Source organism: Thunnus maccoyii, chromosome 14 (assembly GCF_910596095.1).
Source record: "Thunnus maccoyii chromosome 14, fThuMac1.1, whole genome shotgun sequence".
Lineage (NCBI taxonomy): Eukaryota > Metazoa > Chordata > Actinopteri > Scombriformes > Scombridae > Thunnus > Thunnus maccoyii.
The window spans coordinates 10,888,573-10,907,410 of record NC_056546.1 but is presented as its reverse complement, the minus strand read 5'-3'; the positions used below and the strand labels follow the sequence as shown (position 1 = coordinate 10,907,410).

The 18,838-nt window shown below is 38.4% G+C and overlaps 1 protein-coding gene across 1 annotated transcript; it reads right to left on the bottom strand.

The window, feature by feature from the left end:
- Nucleotides 1–608: 608 nt before the first annotated feature.
- ifngr1l (interferon gamma receptor 1-like) lies at nt 609–17,872 on the bottom strand. The gene is made up of 8 exons (XM_042433773.1): nt 17,855–17,872; nt 17,599–17,730; nt 7,568–7,703; nt 6,581–6,759; nt 6,114–6,322; nt 5,827–5,995; nt 4,641–4,753; nt 609–4,488 (listed from the first exon to the last, which is right to left on the bottom strand). The coding sequence occupies exons 2-8, from the start codon at nt 17,651–17,653 to the stop codon at nt 4,123–4,125; spliced, it is 1,227 nt and encodes a 408-aa protein (XP_042289707.1). The 5' UTR covers nt 17,654–17,730; nt 17,855–17,872; the 3' UTR covers nt 609–4,122.
- Between the last annotated feature and the right edge of the window lie 966 nt (nt 17,873–18,838).

Genomic DNA, 18,838 nt, shown 5'->3' with positions numbered 1-18,838 from the left:
TTAATGCTAAAGTGCTGAATAACGCTCAGCTTGAAAACAGTTCAAATGAACACATTTTGAACATGAGAGGTGATGCTGATGAAAGGATACATCACACCAAACAGGTTTGGAACCACCGCTGTAGATTACCAGAAATCCTGAGCTCTTCTACCTGAAAACCAGGTAGCAAGAATTAGCGAGGACACACACCTAATAGTGAAGTCTGTTATCGACTGTTAACTGGAATCTCCGTACTCGCCCACACACACCGCAAAGAGGAAGGAAACATAACTAACAGACATTATGCAAACACACACACAAAAGAGGTCCCCCTCGGTACTTAAATGGCTAGTTTCAGAGGAAGGAACAACATGGATTGCTAAAATGTCATGAAACATCATAACATGTGTGCTTCTTCCCTTATGCAGTAACACTATGTGCCAGGGATTTAAATTGTATACAGTCCCACAGCAGCTTCAATTCAGTATCTTAACTACAGTGAAATACCAACTTCCCTTCCTTAATGCATATCATTTTACATCCAGTCATTTGGTGAACACAGCATAAGATTTGGATCATATTTGGGTCACAGGATGTTCAGTTTAAAATAAATCACATGATATCCCTTCTCGTTTTTATATCCTTGGACATAAACAGACTTTTATTGAAATGCAAAAAATCCCCAGTGATATGGAGACAGGGCAGGAAACCTTATATGGACAGATGCACAGATAGGTGTTGAAACAGGACAATGAACAGTTAGGCTGCAGTAACTAGAGAATCAGGCAGTAGACATTAAATGATTACCTGCTTGTCTACACATTAACTGGACTAAACAACACATTAGACATTTCCACACACTAAAGGTAGTTTCAGCTGCCTACCCCTCTTTGAAGTAAGTCAAACCAAGGCATCATTTCCCTGTTACAGAATCAGCACCATTTAAAAAAAAACAACAACAAAAAACAGATGTTTTCATACATTTAGCAGTGTGTGCATGGAAATGTGAACAGATATACCTGGTAGATTGATCATAATAAATCACATAAAAAAGTCAACTTATATACATTTTCTGTTTTAACACAAAAAGTTACTAACAACACAAAAACAAACATCGAAACATGAACAATATGTGTTGAACACACATAAAAATTGTGAAGCAAAGAGGTAAGGCACATGTTACAACAACACGTCAGTGCAAGTTAGCCGCAGGAAAATTTTAATTATAGTTCTCAGCTGCATTTAAAGACACATTTATTTTTTAAAAAAAATACAATTTTCAACCTCTAACTGAGTAATTAACTCCCTGTGTTAATTACTCAGTTATCTCGTAATACAGGTCATACAGTAAAACATTCAAAACTCATCCTGAACTACATTTCTCCAATTAAATGTGATTTAAAGTTTGTTTCCGTTTCCAGAGAATGTGTTTGAGGTCTAATTTTATCAATTCTTCTGCATCCTCCGCCTACCGATGCCAAACAGTCCTCTACAGCTCAGTACCACACTCACTTTTTAAGGGATTCAATCAAATCTAAAAGACTTAAATCAAATTACCATATACACATCTATTCCTTTTCATTCAGAATATGTCACAGTACACAAGTTAAAGACGCTCTAACTTGTTTCACTGCAACCTTAAAGGCGCAGTGTGTAGAATTTAGTGGCATCTAGCGGAATGGACTTGCCAAGATTTTAATATAATGTTCATAAGTATGTTTTAATTAGTGCTTAATCACCTGAAAATAAGAACCACTGTGCTCTCATTGCCTTTGAATGAGCCCTTTATATCTACATAGGGAGCGGGTCCCCTTCCACAGAGGCTGCCATGTTGCACTGCCATGTTTCTACAGTAGCCCAGAATGGACAAACTAAACACTGGCTCTAGAGAGGACCTTTCACATTACCCCAGTTTCATGGCCAGCGTAGGTTCTCCTACACGCTTGGAAGGGGAGGGTGGTGGGGGGGGGTCAGTCGGTTTTAATCTGCAACCCCGCCGCTAGATACCACTTAATCCTACATACTGGTCCTTTAAGGTGCTACAACCCTAATCAGAAATTGAAGCATCGGAATCACAGGGAAAACAGTCGTGCAAATAAGCAAGAGGACGTGAGCAGTGTTCATATAACAAACTATTCTGCAGTGAATACAGTATATTAACCACTAAGCTCAGTAACTGGTGAATATCATAATGAATGTAATGCTTGTGTTTGGTTGACAGATGTTAAAGATACAGTATGTAAATGTCATTATTGGTTAGTATTTATAATATGCATTACAGGAGAAGAAGCACATGTCCCTTTTAACAGTTTGAACAGTCATGGAAAAGATATCACAAATTCAACATTTTATCACCTTAAAAACAAAGCCACAGTAAGGAACCTTATAACAAAACAAGATCTGGAAAAACTGATTTATCACAACAATGAACTTCTGACAGGACTTCCTAAAAAGGCCATCAGACACTTAAATCTCTACACTGGTTACAAGTAAGCCACAGAATTGATTATATTACCCATTAATAAATCTCTACATGGAGTTGGCTTTGAATATATGACTGATATGCTTGAGCAATATAGCCAGACGAGACCTCTTAGATAACTAGTGAGTGGGCTGCTAGTGGTGCCCAGAGCAAAACCTAAACAAGGACAAGCAGCTTTTAGTCTTAATACATTGTGAATCTGCCTCTGTGTATGAAACGTGCTCTATAAATAAAGCTGCATTGCTTTGCCTTTGAGTCCTTTTGAAGGTTTTGTTGTGGTGAAGCCTTGCATATCTGTTTAAAGACTTTTCAAGAGCCTCAGTTATTCAAATCTCCCTGCCGCTCAGGTTTTTTCCAGTGACCTCTCTGGTTATTTTAACTAACCTCCCCGTTACTCCTCTATCACTCCACTGTTCTCATCTACAGCTCTCCTTCTGGAGAGGCTGCAATTTATATGTTCTGATGACCATAAATTCATTTAACTGATGGGTTTGATGGCAAAGATGCTGTAAACACTGCATCAGTATGCAGTAAAAGGTAAAGCTTTTCTCTTTATAATGGCACATAATTAATAAGTCACTCTCTGTCACTGTGGCACAGGACAACTTAAAAGTAGTATTAAGAAATGGTAATTTTCTAACTAAGTGCAACATTTTCTTTCTTTCTCCAATTCTGGCATGCAGGGGTGGGGGCAGAAAACATTTTTCTAGTGTCAATTTATCCAAAAGAAGAAAAGTTAGTTGATGGAAAAAGAAATATTTTTTAACAATGTCACAGTAGAGAGAAATGCAACAGAAGAAACAACTTGTAATGAAATCATGTCGGGCAGTTTCCATTCATGCCAATAATTTCTCATTTTCTAATCAATAATTACCTCAACACCCCATGGTGGAACTTAACTTGGTAGTAACACTGATGTCTCACTTGTTCAGTGACAATGACGAAAAAAAAAAGACTATAAGTATATGTACATGCACTAAACACTTACTATTTGCTGGAAGCTTCTGCCACCTGAATGTAACACAATTTAATCAATCACATATTAATATGAATTATTGATGATTGAATTAATGAAGTGCTTTCTCATGTACTTGCACTGTGTGGCACGCAAACAGCAGCTTGGTCTCTGCCTTCAGTCCAATAAATGATCGTAGGCTGTGAGTGTTGAAACACAAATATCCACAATTTCAGTAATTGATAGATGGACAACTTCACTACTCTCCTGATCAAACTATCTCCTTTTTATCTGCCCTGATTTGGCAAATACGCATTAATGATCTATTTTATCTTACAACTGTAAGGACAATCAACTGGTGTAACTGTAGTTTCGGCTGCTCTACCTCACAAAAGCCACTTGTTGTGGAGTTTTAACATATTAAGGTTGAAATATGTAACTTGATGTCAAGGTGTGCTAGCAAGGGAAAGTTCCTGATTATCCTTTTTCTTGGCAATTTCTGGAACTGACAAGGAAATATCACAAATTGAATCGCTCGAAACCTGTAACCACAACTCCCTTGCAAGTTGCTGTTGAGGTTCAATTTTTTAGTTTTGGGTTTTAATGTCAGGTGATGGCAGTGATCATGGGATGGAGCCTCATTTTTGCCAATGTAACAAGCCGGTGATCAAACATTCAATTCGCCACAGTGCGTAGAGGTTGCAGATCAACCACGGTAGCCTTCAGCTTTTTCCCCTGGCGCTATCTCGACAACAACTTGGCGTTTCTCGTAGCTAGAGTGGGCTTCAAACGAGTTAGACTCCTCATCTTCATCCAAGTTGGCCCCCGGCATGTAATCATCCTTCTCTTTCTCTGCAACTGTGACATCACACACTTCTTCACGCTCATTCTCGGTCGACACCCCGATGGGCATCCGGAGGTCATATTCGTTGAAGGGAGTGCTAGCAGGTGGCAATTCATCCACTTCTTTTTCTTGCAGTAGAGGTGTGGGTGAGGAAGGCTCCACTTGTGGCACAACCACTTGCTCTTGAACATTTCCCATAGTCCACTGCCTCACTGACCCCATGATTTTCTTCAAGAGACAAAGAGAAATTAGTTGTAGATTAGTGCTGAAATTTAAGAACCTGTTGTTTCAGTGGGCATAAATTCATGTAACACATTCAAATTAAATACTTTCTTTTTCAAATGAGGCTCATTAGAAAATGTGTTGTAGAATGAACAAACCATAGAGGGCGGTAAAGGAGTTGTGGACATGGTCTTTTTTCGGTACACGAGGAAGAGGATGAAAGCAAATGCAGTCAAGATCAATATGCCGAGCCCAATATACAGGGTTTTCCCTAAACAAAACAGATGTAACAATATAAAAGTAAATACATTTATAGAGCCACACAAACACAAACAGTCCAACCAAAGAAACCTCTCACCATCTCATCAGTTTTACTTCACACATCACCAATTCTGACTGATTGAGCCATTTGTCTCGACTTTTCTGACTTATAACCTCAGAGCCTTCTCTTTTTTTCACCAATATTTTTGCATCATACTGAGCTGAGTCTCATCTCGTGAACAATTTAGTCATGAGGCGATAGTGTTAATAATTAGCTCATTATGTACAGTATGTGGCCTTCCCTGTGTGATACAGCACCTCTGCCCTTTTCCTGAGGCTTAAGTTTTTAAGGTTCTTTCTTTATCCTTTATGCAACAGAAAAAGTGTGGGAACAACTAGTGAAACTATTCTGATTTCACCAGGTGCAGAAACATCCATAGGTAGTAGGGCTGGGTATCGGTACTCAATACCTTTAAGGTATTGACTGGTGTCAATAACGATGTGTTTGACTGAGTTGGCAGTCCAGCGTGCTGAGATGCCACGAAATTAAATATTTTAATAATTTGAACACTCTCAAAATGTATTTATGTAAAAATCATTTGGATGGGGAGGAGTGGTGGCATTTTATGCAACTGAACGCTTTCATTCATATTGGTATCAAATGAAGTAGACCAAAAAAAGGTATTGAATGAAGGGTACTGGTATCGGCACTGGCAACATCATTTTTTAAACAATACCCAGCCTTAATAGGTAACAACATTACACTTTGTCCGAGGTCCCACTTTCAAAAAAGTAATTAATTTTTATCGGACACCCTGAATCATATTAATACTCAGAGGAGCTTTGATTTACTGCTACAGATGTGTGTACATTAAATGTAAAGTTCACCTTAAATAACTGTTTCTTTGGTGTTAGGTGATTTGTTTTAACACCAGGTCATAGATTATGTTGTGGAATCAGATTCAAAGAGCGTGATCTTTCCTGACCAATAACATGACATGCCACCGTTGTATGACCAGCATGACCGTTGACTAATGATGGTCTTGACTGGAAAAACTAAAAACAAGTAATGTAAAATTTTACCCAGATTTTTATTAACAGCTGCTTCAAATGGTCTGGCGCAGTACTCCTGTGTCCCTTGAACATGCATTTTCTCCACCTCTCCCTTGATCTTCAGACAGTGTTTCTCCTGTGTAGCATCCACTGGAATCGTGTCCATGCATATGCTGTCCCAACAACTGTATCCATGTTCCTGTCAGTGTTAGAATGTAATAACTAGATGAGGAAACTGACACAAGTCTACAGCTCATTTTGACTGCAGTCAAACAAAAATCCTTACAAGGTGTAGATGTAAAACTGTGCAGTCTGACCTGTTCGTTGACCATCACTGTGTACTTAAATTCAGGCAGATCTTCAGAGATGTCTGTGTCATGCCTTTTCTTCTTCTTCTTCATCAGAGGCTTTGGTGTTGAAATGGCACCCAAGTTCTGCTCATAAAACAGCCAAGGATGAAGGAAGCGGAGCACGACTTTGTCCTCCGATTCAACAGTGACATTTACAGGTGGGAGGTCCAAAGAACCTGGAAACCAACATGAACATGGATTTATTGTTTGGACGACACAGCAAATTGCAGAAATTGCGGCCAAATGGCCGCCTAATAATTAACTCCAAATACAACTAGCTATCAGTGTCATTAATCTCACCTGATCTTTTACCAATGGCTATGTCTTGGATTCAGGGGATGGATTAGTGTGTGAAATCCTCAATTGTGTTTCATCCAACTAGAAAGATTAAATGTTGCTATTCAAGCTCGCTGAATACTGACATCACTACTCACATTTCTGCTTTGCTACTAGAGCGTCCTTGAAATAGCTGAAAGTGATTCCGTCAGTAGGGACGGACTCAGACGTATTCTCTCCAATCACAGCAGATACAGTGAGAAAGTATTCGTCATTTGGATCGGAGAGAAACGACACATCGGCTTCTAGAGATGGTGAGTCCACCCACAGCGGAGAACTGGGGAAACAGAAAATACAAGAAAATCTTTGTCAAGAGAAGATAATGAATGATAATGATAATGAAGATAATTTCTTTCTAAAATTCATATGAGAATGTTTGCGTTACAATGTTTGTATGAGGTGTTGAACATAAAAATATATAAGATCAAGCTTTGATATAACAGTATATTTATTATACAATGTCTTCAGTAGCTTTAAAGACATCTATAAATAGTTTTAAGTCTGCTGTACATGCTGTGTATTAACAGTTAATAAATACTTACTGAACACTCTTTAAACAATATTGTTATAGACCAATAATATATATTGTTGTTAAATGTTTGTTATTCATTAGAAACAATTTAAAACTAACCAAAAAAGGTTTTACTTGAGATTAATCACTTAGAACATGTTAATTAGATACTATAAAATTGCAGTAAGCTCTTATAAGGATATCTTTCATTTTAATGTCCATATTTTTGAACAATTTAAACCCTAATGAATGTGTGTATTTATCCTTCTGTTTTAGAGGTGCAAAGTACTTCACTGATTTGTCCATCTTCTAAAACTTACTTTCTTTGAGTGTAATGTTGGCCATTAATTACCTATATAAAAACATCAGTGTGTATTTTCTGATGAGCTTAACTGTGTATTGTATATTCAGAACCAAATTTACTAACTTAGAGTAGCATACAAGTCACATGAGGGTATTGGTGTTGGTTTGTACAATTCATACAGTTTAAAGCAGAGATCATCTTGAAAAAATCTAGTTTTAAAACAGGCAAACAGATATTTGGTTGGTAATATATGAAAAGAAAAACACCAACCGACTTGCATCGAAACTCCCCCCCGTTGAGCGGATAACCACTTTGAATTTAAGCTCTGGAGAAAGTTGTTCGTAACTCCACTTCAATATGTTCTTCACATTTTGGCACTGCAGTGTCACGTTGGTCGGAGGCAGCACTGTGGAAACAGAGACACAGATGTCAGACTGCAGATATTTTAAGGCATTAAAAATTTGAAAATTTAAGTCTTCAATCACCAAAGCAAAACTACGAAATGACAAATTTTTTATGTCGTTAATGCAGGACTCTTTTATCCATACTGAAATTAGTCAAAATATGACAGAATATGACATTAACGAGGTCTTTCATTGAGGAGAAATGTCCCCTGTCTACTGAAGGGCTTTCATGAACATTTAGGTCATTTACAGGCTCTCAGCTAAACTCACACTGCCAGTCAAGGAAGCATTTTTAGTGATGTATACTTCCCACCAGAGGAGGGCACTGCATGAAAACTGGTACACAATACTCTTCTGGTGAAGTCGGCCTACATGTTTTTCCTACTGCAAACACATAACTACACATAATTCTCAGACTGTTGGTTCAAGAGTTCAGTGCCAAGAAAAGTTTTAGCTACTAAGTGCAGGAAAATGCACCAATTTCTGTAAAATCTGTGTTGGAAAAATAAAGAGCAGAACAGCAGCTTCACTCCCTGAGCTAGATTCTCTAGTCTTATCTACTTTATTTAATCTTTTCTGGCATTGACTTGAAGATGAAAACATTTTTAAAAAGACAGTCCTTAACAGCCTTCTTCATGATTTTAACAACAGATCTGATCAGCACTGAGGATGCTAGTTATTCATCAGTGCATGTTTGCACAAGCCTTAGATTTTATCTCCGTTACGGGAAGCAGTCACGTGTCATAGCATCGCACAGTTATTGTGTCCACACGACAAACACCCACCATATATTCCTCCACTTGCTTGGAGTTTCTTGTTTTTTTAACACAGCAAATATCAAATAATGCATCCACACTCCCATTAAACCAAATATTATTTCATATAATAAGGTTTGAAGCCTTTTCATTATTATTTTGCTGTGGTCTATTCAAGCAATACCAGCATTGCCAATCACATTGAACAAATATATCATGCAGACAAGCATGTTTTCAGCAGGCTGGTATAAAGCATGAAGGCACTATGCGACAGGCTCTCTGCAGATGTCTCTGTCTTTGTAAATGGAGCCAAAGTAGTAAGTTTACAAGACTGCACCAGTTCAAACTGGATGTACATGACATTTAACCTTTAAGTGTTTTCAGGAAAAGCAAAAGAGAGAGAAGAAGAAAGACACACAAAACTTAAGCTGAAAAACAATGAAGCTGTTTGGATGAGTAAATGAACACTAGAGATGCAACGATTAGTTGATTAGTTGCCAACTATTAAAGTCATTGCCAACAATTTTGACAATCAATACATTTTTTTGAGTCCTTTTTTTTTTTTTTAATAGAAAAAAGTCCAAATTCTCTGATTCCAGCTTCTCAAATGTGAATATTTTCTGATTTTTTTATCTCACCTTCAAGGACATTTGTGAGTCACCTCCATTAACATACAGCAAACAACACACACACACACACACACACACACAAAAAAACACCAAGTGTACATTTCAGTTTCATTTCCTCTGTGAATGAACAAACATGATAACATACACCCACATATGCAGAGAGGATCGAAAACATAGGTGGGTGTGAGAAGAGTGAAAGAGAAATCACAAAGGGCAGTATATCGACTGTACAAGAAGTGATAACCGCAACAGTAAAGTTGGTTGCTGAGGGCTGTCACCACAAACAGCTCTACACTCATACACATACACACTTAACCACAACATTTCATTCCAAAACTTTAAACTTCCTACCAAAGCTGAAAGTGCAAAAGATCTTGTGAACTGACTACAGAAAATATATCACTGACTTTTCTTACAGCATTTTTTTTTTTAAAACAGATTTTACACATTTGTGAAAGAAAACTGACTAATCTTTTTAGAGCAAGGGATGTTTGCACTACTAAGCAGATTGCAAAAGAATTGTGAAATCAGAGTGATGCATTACATTATGTTGAAGTGCCCCCTCCACGCAATAACGTTTATCATCCTTTTCCTGGATGTTTGAGCGTCACTGTCCAGGATGATGAATGTGCAAAGTTTGTTTTACACATTCACCTGCTGAAAGTTGAAACGTTCTCCGTGCTCATTGAAAATCTGAGGCATACGAGCATTATTTGTGACCTCAAAACTAGTTTGGAAAGCCCATATCAGGCAAACATTATTGTTCCAAGTAGAGTAATTTTATATATGTCTTAATACATGCTGGAGAGGATCTTTAATCAAAACGATATTTATTTAAATTGACAGTTTTTCCACCAGGTGTTTCAAATCTCCTTTTTTTAAGTTTTATCTTCCTCATTTAAAATGTGCCATTTATCATTTCTCTCTGGGGACAAGGTCAAACCATAAGCTGAGGAAAAAGTGGATATTACTTATTCAACACTCAGCATGTTTATCAGATTATATGAGTGAAGCAGATTCAAAGTGTCACAGCAGCAGAAAAGCGGAGAGATTTGTGCCTACAAAGCAAAGTCTTCTTTCGGAAACAGGAAGAGAAAGCAGATGCAATCTGACTTAAAATGAAGTCCCTGTAGATGTGCAGAACATGTCACAGAACATTTAGCTAATGAACACCCACAGTATGGGCCAAGAAATACATACAGTACTGTGCAAAGGTTTTAGGCACTAAAAGTGAAGTGAAGATGCTTTCAAAAATAATACGATGGATAGGTTTTATCTATCAATTAACTTCATACAAAGGGAAAAAACCTAATTAAATCAATATTTGCCTTTAAAATAGCAGCAGTTCTCCTCGGTACACATGCACACAGTTTTTCAGGGTACTTCTGTTACGTGTCTCAGTTGCTTCTGTCACTTCATAGGTCCCAGACTGACCCCAGGATGTTGAGGTGGGGGCCACATCTGTTGCAGGACTCCTTGTTCTTCGTGTTGCTGAAGATACTTTGTTATGACTCTGGTTGTATGTTTGGGGTTGTTGTCATGCTGCACATTAAAGTTGGGACCAATCAGACGCCCCTCCCTGATGGTACTGCATTCTGGATAAGAATCTAAACATCTAAAAAGTACCTAAAACTTTTGCACAGTACTGTGTATTTTTGACTGAAAGAGAGCTCAGTCAGAATGAAAATTCAGGTCAACCACATCCACTGAGTTAGAAGACACAAGCGGCACAAAGTACAAAATATACAGTCCAGATGTTAAGTATTTGGACAGTTTTACTTTTTTTGTTGTGTTCCTTGTGGGAGAACGTCACCAGGGAAGATACAATTCCTCTGGTGATGTCTATGGGTTCAAGACTTCAGGCAGTCATTGACTGTAAATGATTTTCCACATAATATTAAATACGATGATTTTGTTTGACTTCATGCGTATCTGTCCAGTTACGTTTGAACCCCTAAACTTCAGGGAATGTGTGTTAAAAGGTCAAAATCTCCCACACAGTTCCTTCTGTAGTGAAGTAAACTACTCAAATAAAAGCTGAGTTGGCATTTTAATGTAGTATCCATTTTTTTTTTTTCAAAGAGCCTGATGAACAAAAAGTGTGTAACTGTCTAAATATTTACTATGTGAAATGTATAAAGCCATCACATCAGAAAAATCAAAGACAAAGAAAACACTACAAACATACATCAAATACTTCACCACACAGAACAGAAAGCTGCAAAGCCTACATGAATTTCCTGTCACCACAAATGTACATCAAAAGTTTTGACAAACAGAAAGCTTGCTGGCGAAAAAACGGGTCCATGTGAACAAATCTTTATGTGAAAATGAAAGGGTCAAACAGCTGCTGGTAAACTGATAGCCGCTCAGTATGTTATTAGTGCTGCGGTGAACTACAGGTGTGTGACATAGACATTTAAACAATCTCAAAGGCGAGCTGTATTGTCTTGCTCGGAAAGTCCCGGCCATGATGACAGAAGTTGTGGTATTGTTTATGGTAAATCGACACATTTGTGTCCACATCCTTAGGGGAATACTAAACAATTCGAACTTTCTTCTTTCTCACTACTTTGATTTCAACTGAACAACACGATTCAAATGGTCACGGCAATAGAGGGCTGATCCTATCAATTAATTTTATATGACAAACTGACAATGCACTTTACTGTGTAAACACATCTAGACTGTGAGAAAACCACAGTGGAAAGTTCAAACCCATACAGCTCATCGGCTAAGATATGCTCGCAAGACCCCCCTGTAGCCAACAGGATACAGTGTAGATATCACCACAGTACACAGTATTGTGTCTCTGACAGACAGGATGTTGGTGAAGTATTTTCTTAAACTAATCTTTGGATTTGGCGTGCAGTTTCCAGTCCCTTGCCATGTAGCTACACCAGTTAGCTACTGTAGCATCTTGTGTCCAGATATATCAAAACAGTGTCACTGTCAGAGAGATAGGACAGACGGACAGAAGTTCACACGCGAACAAAAGAAAATGCCTGAAAGTTTTTCACAGCGGCTACTTCAGAAGGGTTATCCGTTTCAAACATTTTCCCTCATGGGTGGGGACATTTTGACCATTTCTAGCATAAACAGGAAAATACACTACAGTGTGCAAGGCACAGAGAAGAGGCTTGTACTGACCTACTGTATCCCAGTTATGGCTCATTAAATCCTTGTCTGACTGGTTTTTTCATGTTAAATCAATTATGTTTCGGAGGTTTGTCATACTATATGCAATAGGACGGCACTGCTGCACTAAGACATTTGTACAACTCCTTATATAAGCAGTTCATTGGTAGAAAAATACCTTTTTATTGTTGAATTGAAAACTGTATGTGCCAACAGATCCATATTCAAAGAAGTTAGTGTTCACATCCTTTTTTCATTTTACTGGAACTAGGGCGGAGCGATATATGTTGAAATAATTAAATATTTTTGTTTCTGCACAATGTGTAGAATGCCTAATCGTGAAAATCAAGTTATTACAATATGCACAAAAAGTTCATTTTTGGTCAAAAGTAACTTAGATCACAGCTGCTACATTAGCTATGTTGAGTCACGACAGTCATGTTAGCTTTTACATGATTAGTTACACTACGTGTGCACCTGCTGCAGTTTACGGTGCTATCATGACTCCACATGGCTCGCTGGCAGTTTAATCTATGAGAAGGACAGACTGAAAATGACTCTGCACACTATGCGGTGTGTTTAGTTGACGAGGTATGATCTTCAGTGAAGAGAGTTGAAGCGCTAGGAGTCAACTGAACGGTTTCTAGATTCTACTTTGTCCAGTCTGTCTCTACCTTTCAGGTGGCTAACGCTAGCTAGCAGCAGTATGTAAATATCAGCGGCTGCAGATCCAGTAATTTTCTTATCTGTCTGTGCTGAAGCTGATTATTAAACTGAATGGCCGTGCTCTAGTTGAAGCATCTGGTGCTGACAGTCAATAGCTGTGTAGGATAACCTGTATAATATGCGTAATGATGACAGCCTTGCAGGTGATGCAGGTGATTAATCTTGCACATTTGTCCAAAAAATTTTCTTAACAGTGTTGGCTTTTTAGTCAACAGGTTGTCAGTGTTATTACTAATAGCCTAATAAGATTCAAGATTCATTTGTTATTATCATTTTACAACACAAGGTTATATAACAAAATGTTGTTTGTAGTCCCTTTATGCTACTCACAAAAACAGAAATTATATGAGTGAATTAAAGGATTAGTCTCACAGCCTGAGGACAGAAGCTGCTCTGTAGTCTGGTGGTACGACAGCGGATACCTCTGTATCCTTTGCAGAACGGACTAATGAGACTGAAAATGATTATTTCCATTATTGAATTATACAAGACAAAGAAGAGCATCAATAACCAAAGCCAGAACCACGTAAATGACCACATATCAGACCACATACCCGGCCAATAACAGACATTTATTTTTTAATTTAATTCACTTTTCCTTTACGTCTTTTTTTTTTTGTTTGTTTGTTTGTTTTTATTTCTTTGTTTTACTTCTTCCTTCCCCGCTCCCTCTCATTCCAATTATACATATATATCATCAATATGTATCATGATAGGCTAATTATTGTTGTTTAGAAACTAAATATCTTTATCATTATTGTTATTATTATTATTATTGTTATTGCTATCACTACTGTCATTTATGCCAGATACTGTCAATTACACTATTATTATTATTGTTGTTGCTGTTGATGTTATTATTATTATCATAATCATTTTTATTATTATTATTATTATTATTATTTCTGCTGTTGTTCTGGTCCTTGAGTGTGGTGGCGGTGGAGGTAGAGGCAGTCGTAAGTCCGGGTAATGTCATATTTGCAGGGCGGTGGGGGGTGGAGCCATGCGGGACGTGGGGCGGGGGGGCGCGACTCCTTGCCCTCCGGTGGTATGGCCGCGGTCCTTGACGAGAGCGGCGGGAGGTAGCTGGCTGTGGTGACTCCACCCCACCCCTCTTATAGTAAAAAAAAAAAAAAATCTATGTACACCTCCCACTGGACAAACTCTCTCCCAAAGGGTCTGAGAGTGGTCCAGCTGGACTAGGTTTGGACCGTCTCTAAGACAGAGAAGCAAACAAAGAAACAAACAACAAAAGACAGAGAAGGGGAGAAGGGGAAAGAAGCAAAACAAACAAATACTATAGGAGGAATACCCCTTAGCTGGTCTCAGCTGGTCTGGAACCTGGGCTGTGGCTGTGTTGCTGGTGGGGAGGGGGGGGGGGTGTCCTCCCCTCTTTGGGCTCTGTGTGCTTGGCTCCACCCCCCATAGCCATATTAATTTAATTTAATTTAATTTAATTTAATTTAATTTAACTTAACCGGTTGTTCTCACGTGACGCAACTTCCCCCGGAAGCCGCACCATCTTGAGTCACTTGTATCGTCACGTGATCCACGTCGGCTATCTTGTGACACACACACACACACTTAATACTATTTGTAGCTTTAAAGAGAAGTTTCCTGTCATTATTGTGCATCTTTTATTGTGATAAGTGGCTGATTGAGAGAGTCAGTGCTCGGACTTTCACCTTCACCATTCACTTAGAGGTGCTGATACATCAGGTATTAGCTCCCCTCAAGTGAATAATTTGTTTATGAGACTACCTTTACAGTTCGGTTATTGGTCCCGGTCTCTGGGTGGTGCCCCGCATTATTAACTAAGTTAATAATTATCACTGACAATTATCTCCTCATTACTGGAAAGCTGGAACGTTTTGAGTAGTTTTGCTTGAAAATTGACTTTACTGCAGCTGCACAGTCATCGTACCCCCACGCAGGGGTTTTCACTTGTGCTGCCTGATTAGACCTTTTTTCAGGACTCTGTGGGCGTCTTAAATGTCAATATTTTTAGGTTTCTTCAGTTCTCTATGATAGTAAACTGAATTGTTAGTGATTGATTGTTAGTCAGAACAAAAAGGAAAACATTTTAGATCTTAGGCTTTGGGAAACATTTTCAAGACCAAATGACTAAGCAATGAATCAAGAAAATAACCAACAGATTAATTGAAAATGAAAATAATCATTAGTTGCAGCCTTAAATAGTTAGCAATCAACTAATTGATTAAGCGGCCGATGGTTTCAGCTCTAATAAATAATTAATACATCCAAAATAATAAATAAAACCAAAATTGGTTACGGCATCTATGTCAACATTAAGTTTGTACAATTCACTTTCATAGTCCAAGGTACTGTATTGCATTATATTTTTTTTTGTCAACACTCTAATTTCTTTCCCTATTTTGTTTTTTGTTTATTTAATTCAGGGAGTAGTTTACTTGTTTTTTCACTTCTCTGTGCTGCTGTTACATGTGAATTTCCCCTCGGGGATCTAAAGCTTATATAGTCAGCATCGCAATGCACCCTTAATGCAGTCTGGGTGCATTTCAAGCATACAGTCTATCCCTGAAATGTTCAGGAACATTTGCATGCAAGTGTGAATGGGAGCAGGGATCAAAAGTCAGGGAAATCTGTCCTGCCAATTTCCCACCTTTCAGACCTTGCAACATTTCAGTAAAAATGCCGGTACGGTGTTGTGAATGAAAGCAGTAATATTGCAGGGACAAGCACGTAAAGGGTTATGTCCGTCTGACGAAAAATGCTTTCATGTGGAGCGAGCGAACCACCCAAGTCGCAGGCTTAATTGATGACGTATTTGAATCCGCGTGTTTATGGTTGCCTTGCCAATTCTTTTGCGTGTGATTTGATGACTAACAAACAATGCAAGTTCTTTGGTTTGTAAACAAGCTGGAAACTGGACAGATTCAGAAATAAGTTCTTCATGTACATCCGGCATTGCCCCATCTTCTTCTTATTCTGTTGAGTTTTATGGCGGTTAGGATCTCTAAGCGTTGCATTGCCCCATCTATCCCGGCATTGCCATGCCATGTGTGAAAAGGCGCAAGTTGGAAATGTTCCTGAATGCAGCTGCATGTGTGAATAATGAAAATCATTAGTGGTGCCTGAGGTCCCAGTAACTTAAGTCAAGTCAATTCTTTTTATAGCACCAAATCACACCAGATGTTTTCTCAAGGTACTTTTCACATAGAACTGTAGACTGTAGTCTTTAATTTACAGAGACCCAACATTCCCCATGAGCAACCACTTGGTGACAGTGGAAAGGAAAAACTCCCCTTTAACTGGAAGAAACCTTCTGCAGAACTAGGCTGTAGGTGGGTGGCTATCTGTCTCTGCCAGTTGGGTTGAGAGAGAAAGAGGGAGAGGGGAGAGAGAGACACAGAGAAGCACAGTGACAACAACAATAATACTGATAGGAAACATGACTGATAATAATAGTGGCAGCAGTGGTAGCAGTTACCAGGAACTACATGTGAGAAAGGCTTAACATTTAGAGCAGTCTGCTTCTAACCACATCACTAGAAGTGCATATAAGTGAGACGTGTTTTGTAGAAATTCCCACAGCCTGCAGAGGATCGATGTCAACTTAGAGCCTCATTAAATGATAGTTGGTTGTTGTTGCCAAAATGACAAAGTGTTTTTCCATCCATGCATTAATACAATACCATGGCTATAATTACAGGCCCGCATGCACCATCACATCAGATATTCCCACATTGCAGGTATTTCTGCATTCTGCAGGGGTTGACATTTAACCTTGTTGATGCATACTGGGTCTGCTTACGTCTTTTCATAAAGAAACATTACACCACACCACTTGGGTAATATTGAAAACTACAAAGAGGAAATATAGAAAACCAAAAAAGGAACAGGCAGATAATTTTCTCATGCAGAATCTTCATCAGTAGGTTTAGTCATGTGTCTATCTCACATTTTTTATATGCATAACTATACACATAATTACGACGTTTGACAGCTAATTTATAATTATGTGGCGTGTGTAAAGAGTATTATGGGGTCATATATTCACACAAAGGAGAAAGCAATAAACAGATATTCCAGCTAAGCTAAAATATCCTCTTAACATCTGCTTTCCTATTATATTAAACAGTTTATTTACGATAGTCGACACTGACACAGACACAACACATACAACAGACACTGTTGTGTATGTAACGTTAGCCGGAAAACAGCGTCCCAATGTTGATGTTGCTGCTAGAATTGTCCCCACATAAGCACACAAAACATTTTTTTAATAAACATCAGAATACCTTGTTTGCAGAGAATAAACATTGTGTGTCGGTAAATAACCCGAAAAACACCCACACTCCCCTGACAGAAACCAGAGCTAACGTTAACCAACCGTTAGCATGGAGACCAGACAACTGCCGATAACTGTTAGCTTGGATTTGTGTTTTCCAAGAGGCCAGCGGATCTCATTTCACCGCTTCGTACAAAACAACTTAACTAAATTAAAAGAAGACAACAGACATTCAGACTGAACTGCCATTTCGTATATTTTCTGACATTTTATTTATTCACTCGGCGACTTAAAGCGGCATGGAGCCACGCTAACGTTACAATTTTAGCGAGGATTAAAATGACCGTTTATAGTAAAACGTCGGTTAATTACTTACCTTGGGCCGCTGTGACTTGAAACATTAGGAGGAGAAGAAAGTAACCCACAGCCATCTTTTCTCTTGCAATCAAGCGCTTGCTGTTTTCTCAGACTGTGTGGGAGAGGCGGACCCTGAATTTCTTCTACCTGACTGGGAAGCAGTAACGACACAAAAACAGGATACAGCCTCCAAAGGACCAGCTCATGTATTAGTCGCATGAGTCAGCTCCATGCGCTGGACTGCAATGCGGATGTGACTCTTGTGCTGTACTCACTTTCAAAAATACTTCCAACAGCCCACTATGACAAATAAAGCTATAAATGTGCTCTACACACGCACAGTAACAGTAGTCAGCACAGTTGTCTATGATTTGGGAGACTCCAATTCAAGACCCGATGTGGGGACCTCCTTTGTAAGGAATTTTATTCATGAACACTGATTGTAACACTTTAATTTTCTAAAATTAAAAACGTCATAAAAACAAAAACAGGATTTTTAAGCCTCTTTCCACTTTTATTCGAATACAAATACAGATACAAATAATTTCGCTGCCTCAACAAATACAGATACAAATACAAATACTGGGCACATCCCTATATGATACATCCTTCTCAGGGCCGGCTCTAGCCATTTTGGTGCCCTGGGACAGATAAGGATTTGGTGCCCCCATATTCCATATTCCACCCTAATTACCCCACCAGTACTGCCTCATCACCACCCGCTCATTCTGCTGTAAAAATATGGACAACAAACATCAGACACCACAATGGTATGGTATTTCTCAAACAAACAAATCACATATCAAAGAATGAATAAATTGTTAAATATTACCAACTACCTGTTAGTAACATATAAGACGCTGATACTTATTGATAGATTACACTCAATAGATGACTCCTTCCACGATGTCATGTGCCTAAAATGTTTTGGATTCTTCTCATGGCTTTTGAGTATTTCACTGCAATTTTCCCAGTCATTGCGTCCATTACTGCTTCTCTTGATTTTCTCTCCATTCACTAATTTTCTGTAAAGTGGTGGTGATGGAGACTTCTCCCATCCTCTCCTTTTGGAAATGTAGAGTCTTATTTGACCTGATATGACCTCTGCAGTTGACCAGAGCTGTTCAATTACATGAGGGAAAAAAGGTCAAGAATCCAGGTTTAAATTATTTTTGATGGGAATAAGTTATTCTAGTCTAATATTGGTTATTATTTAAGTTAGCAATGTTCCCTTTCTTAATATAGAAATTATATTTATG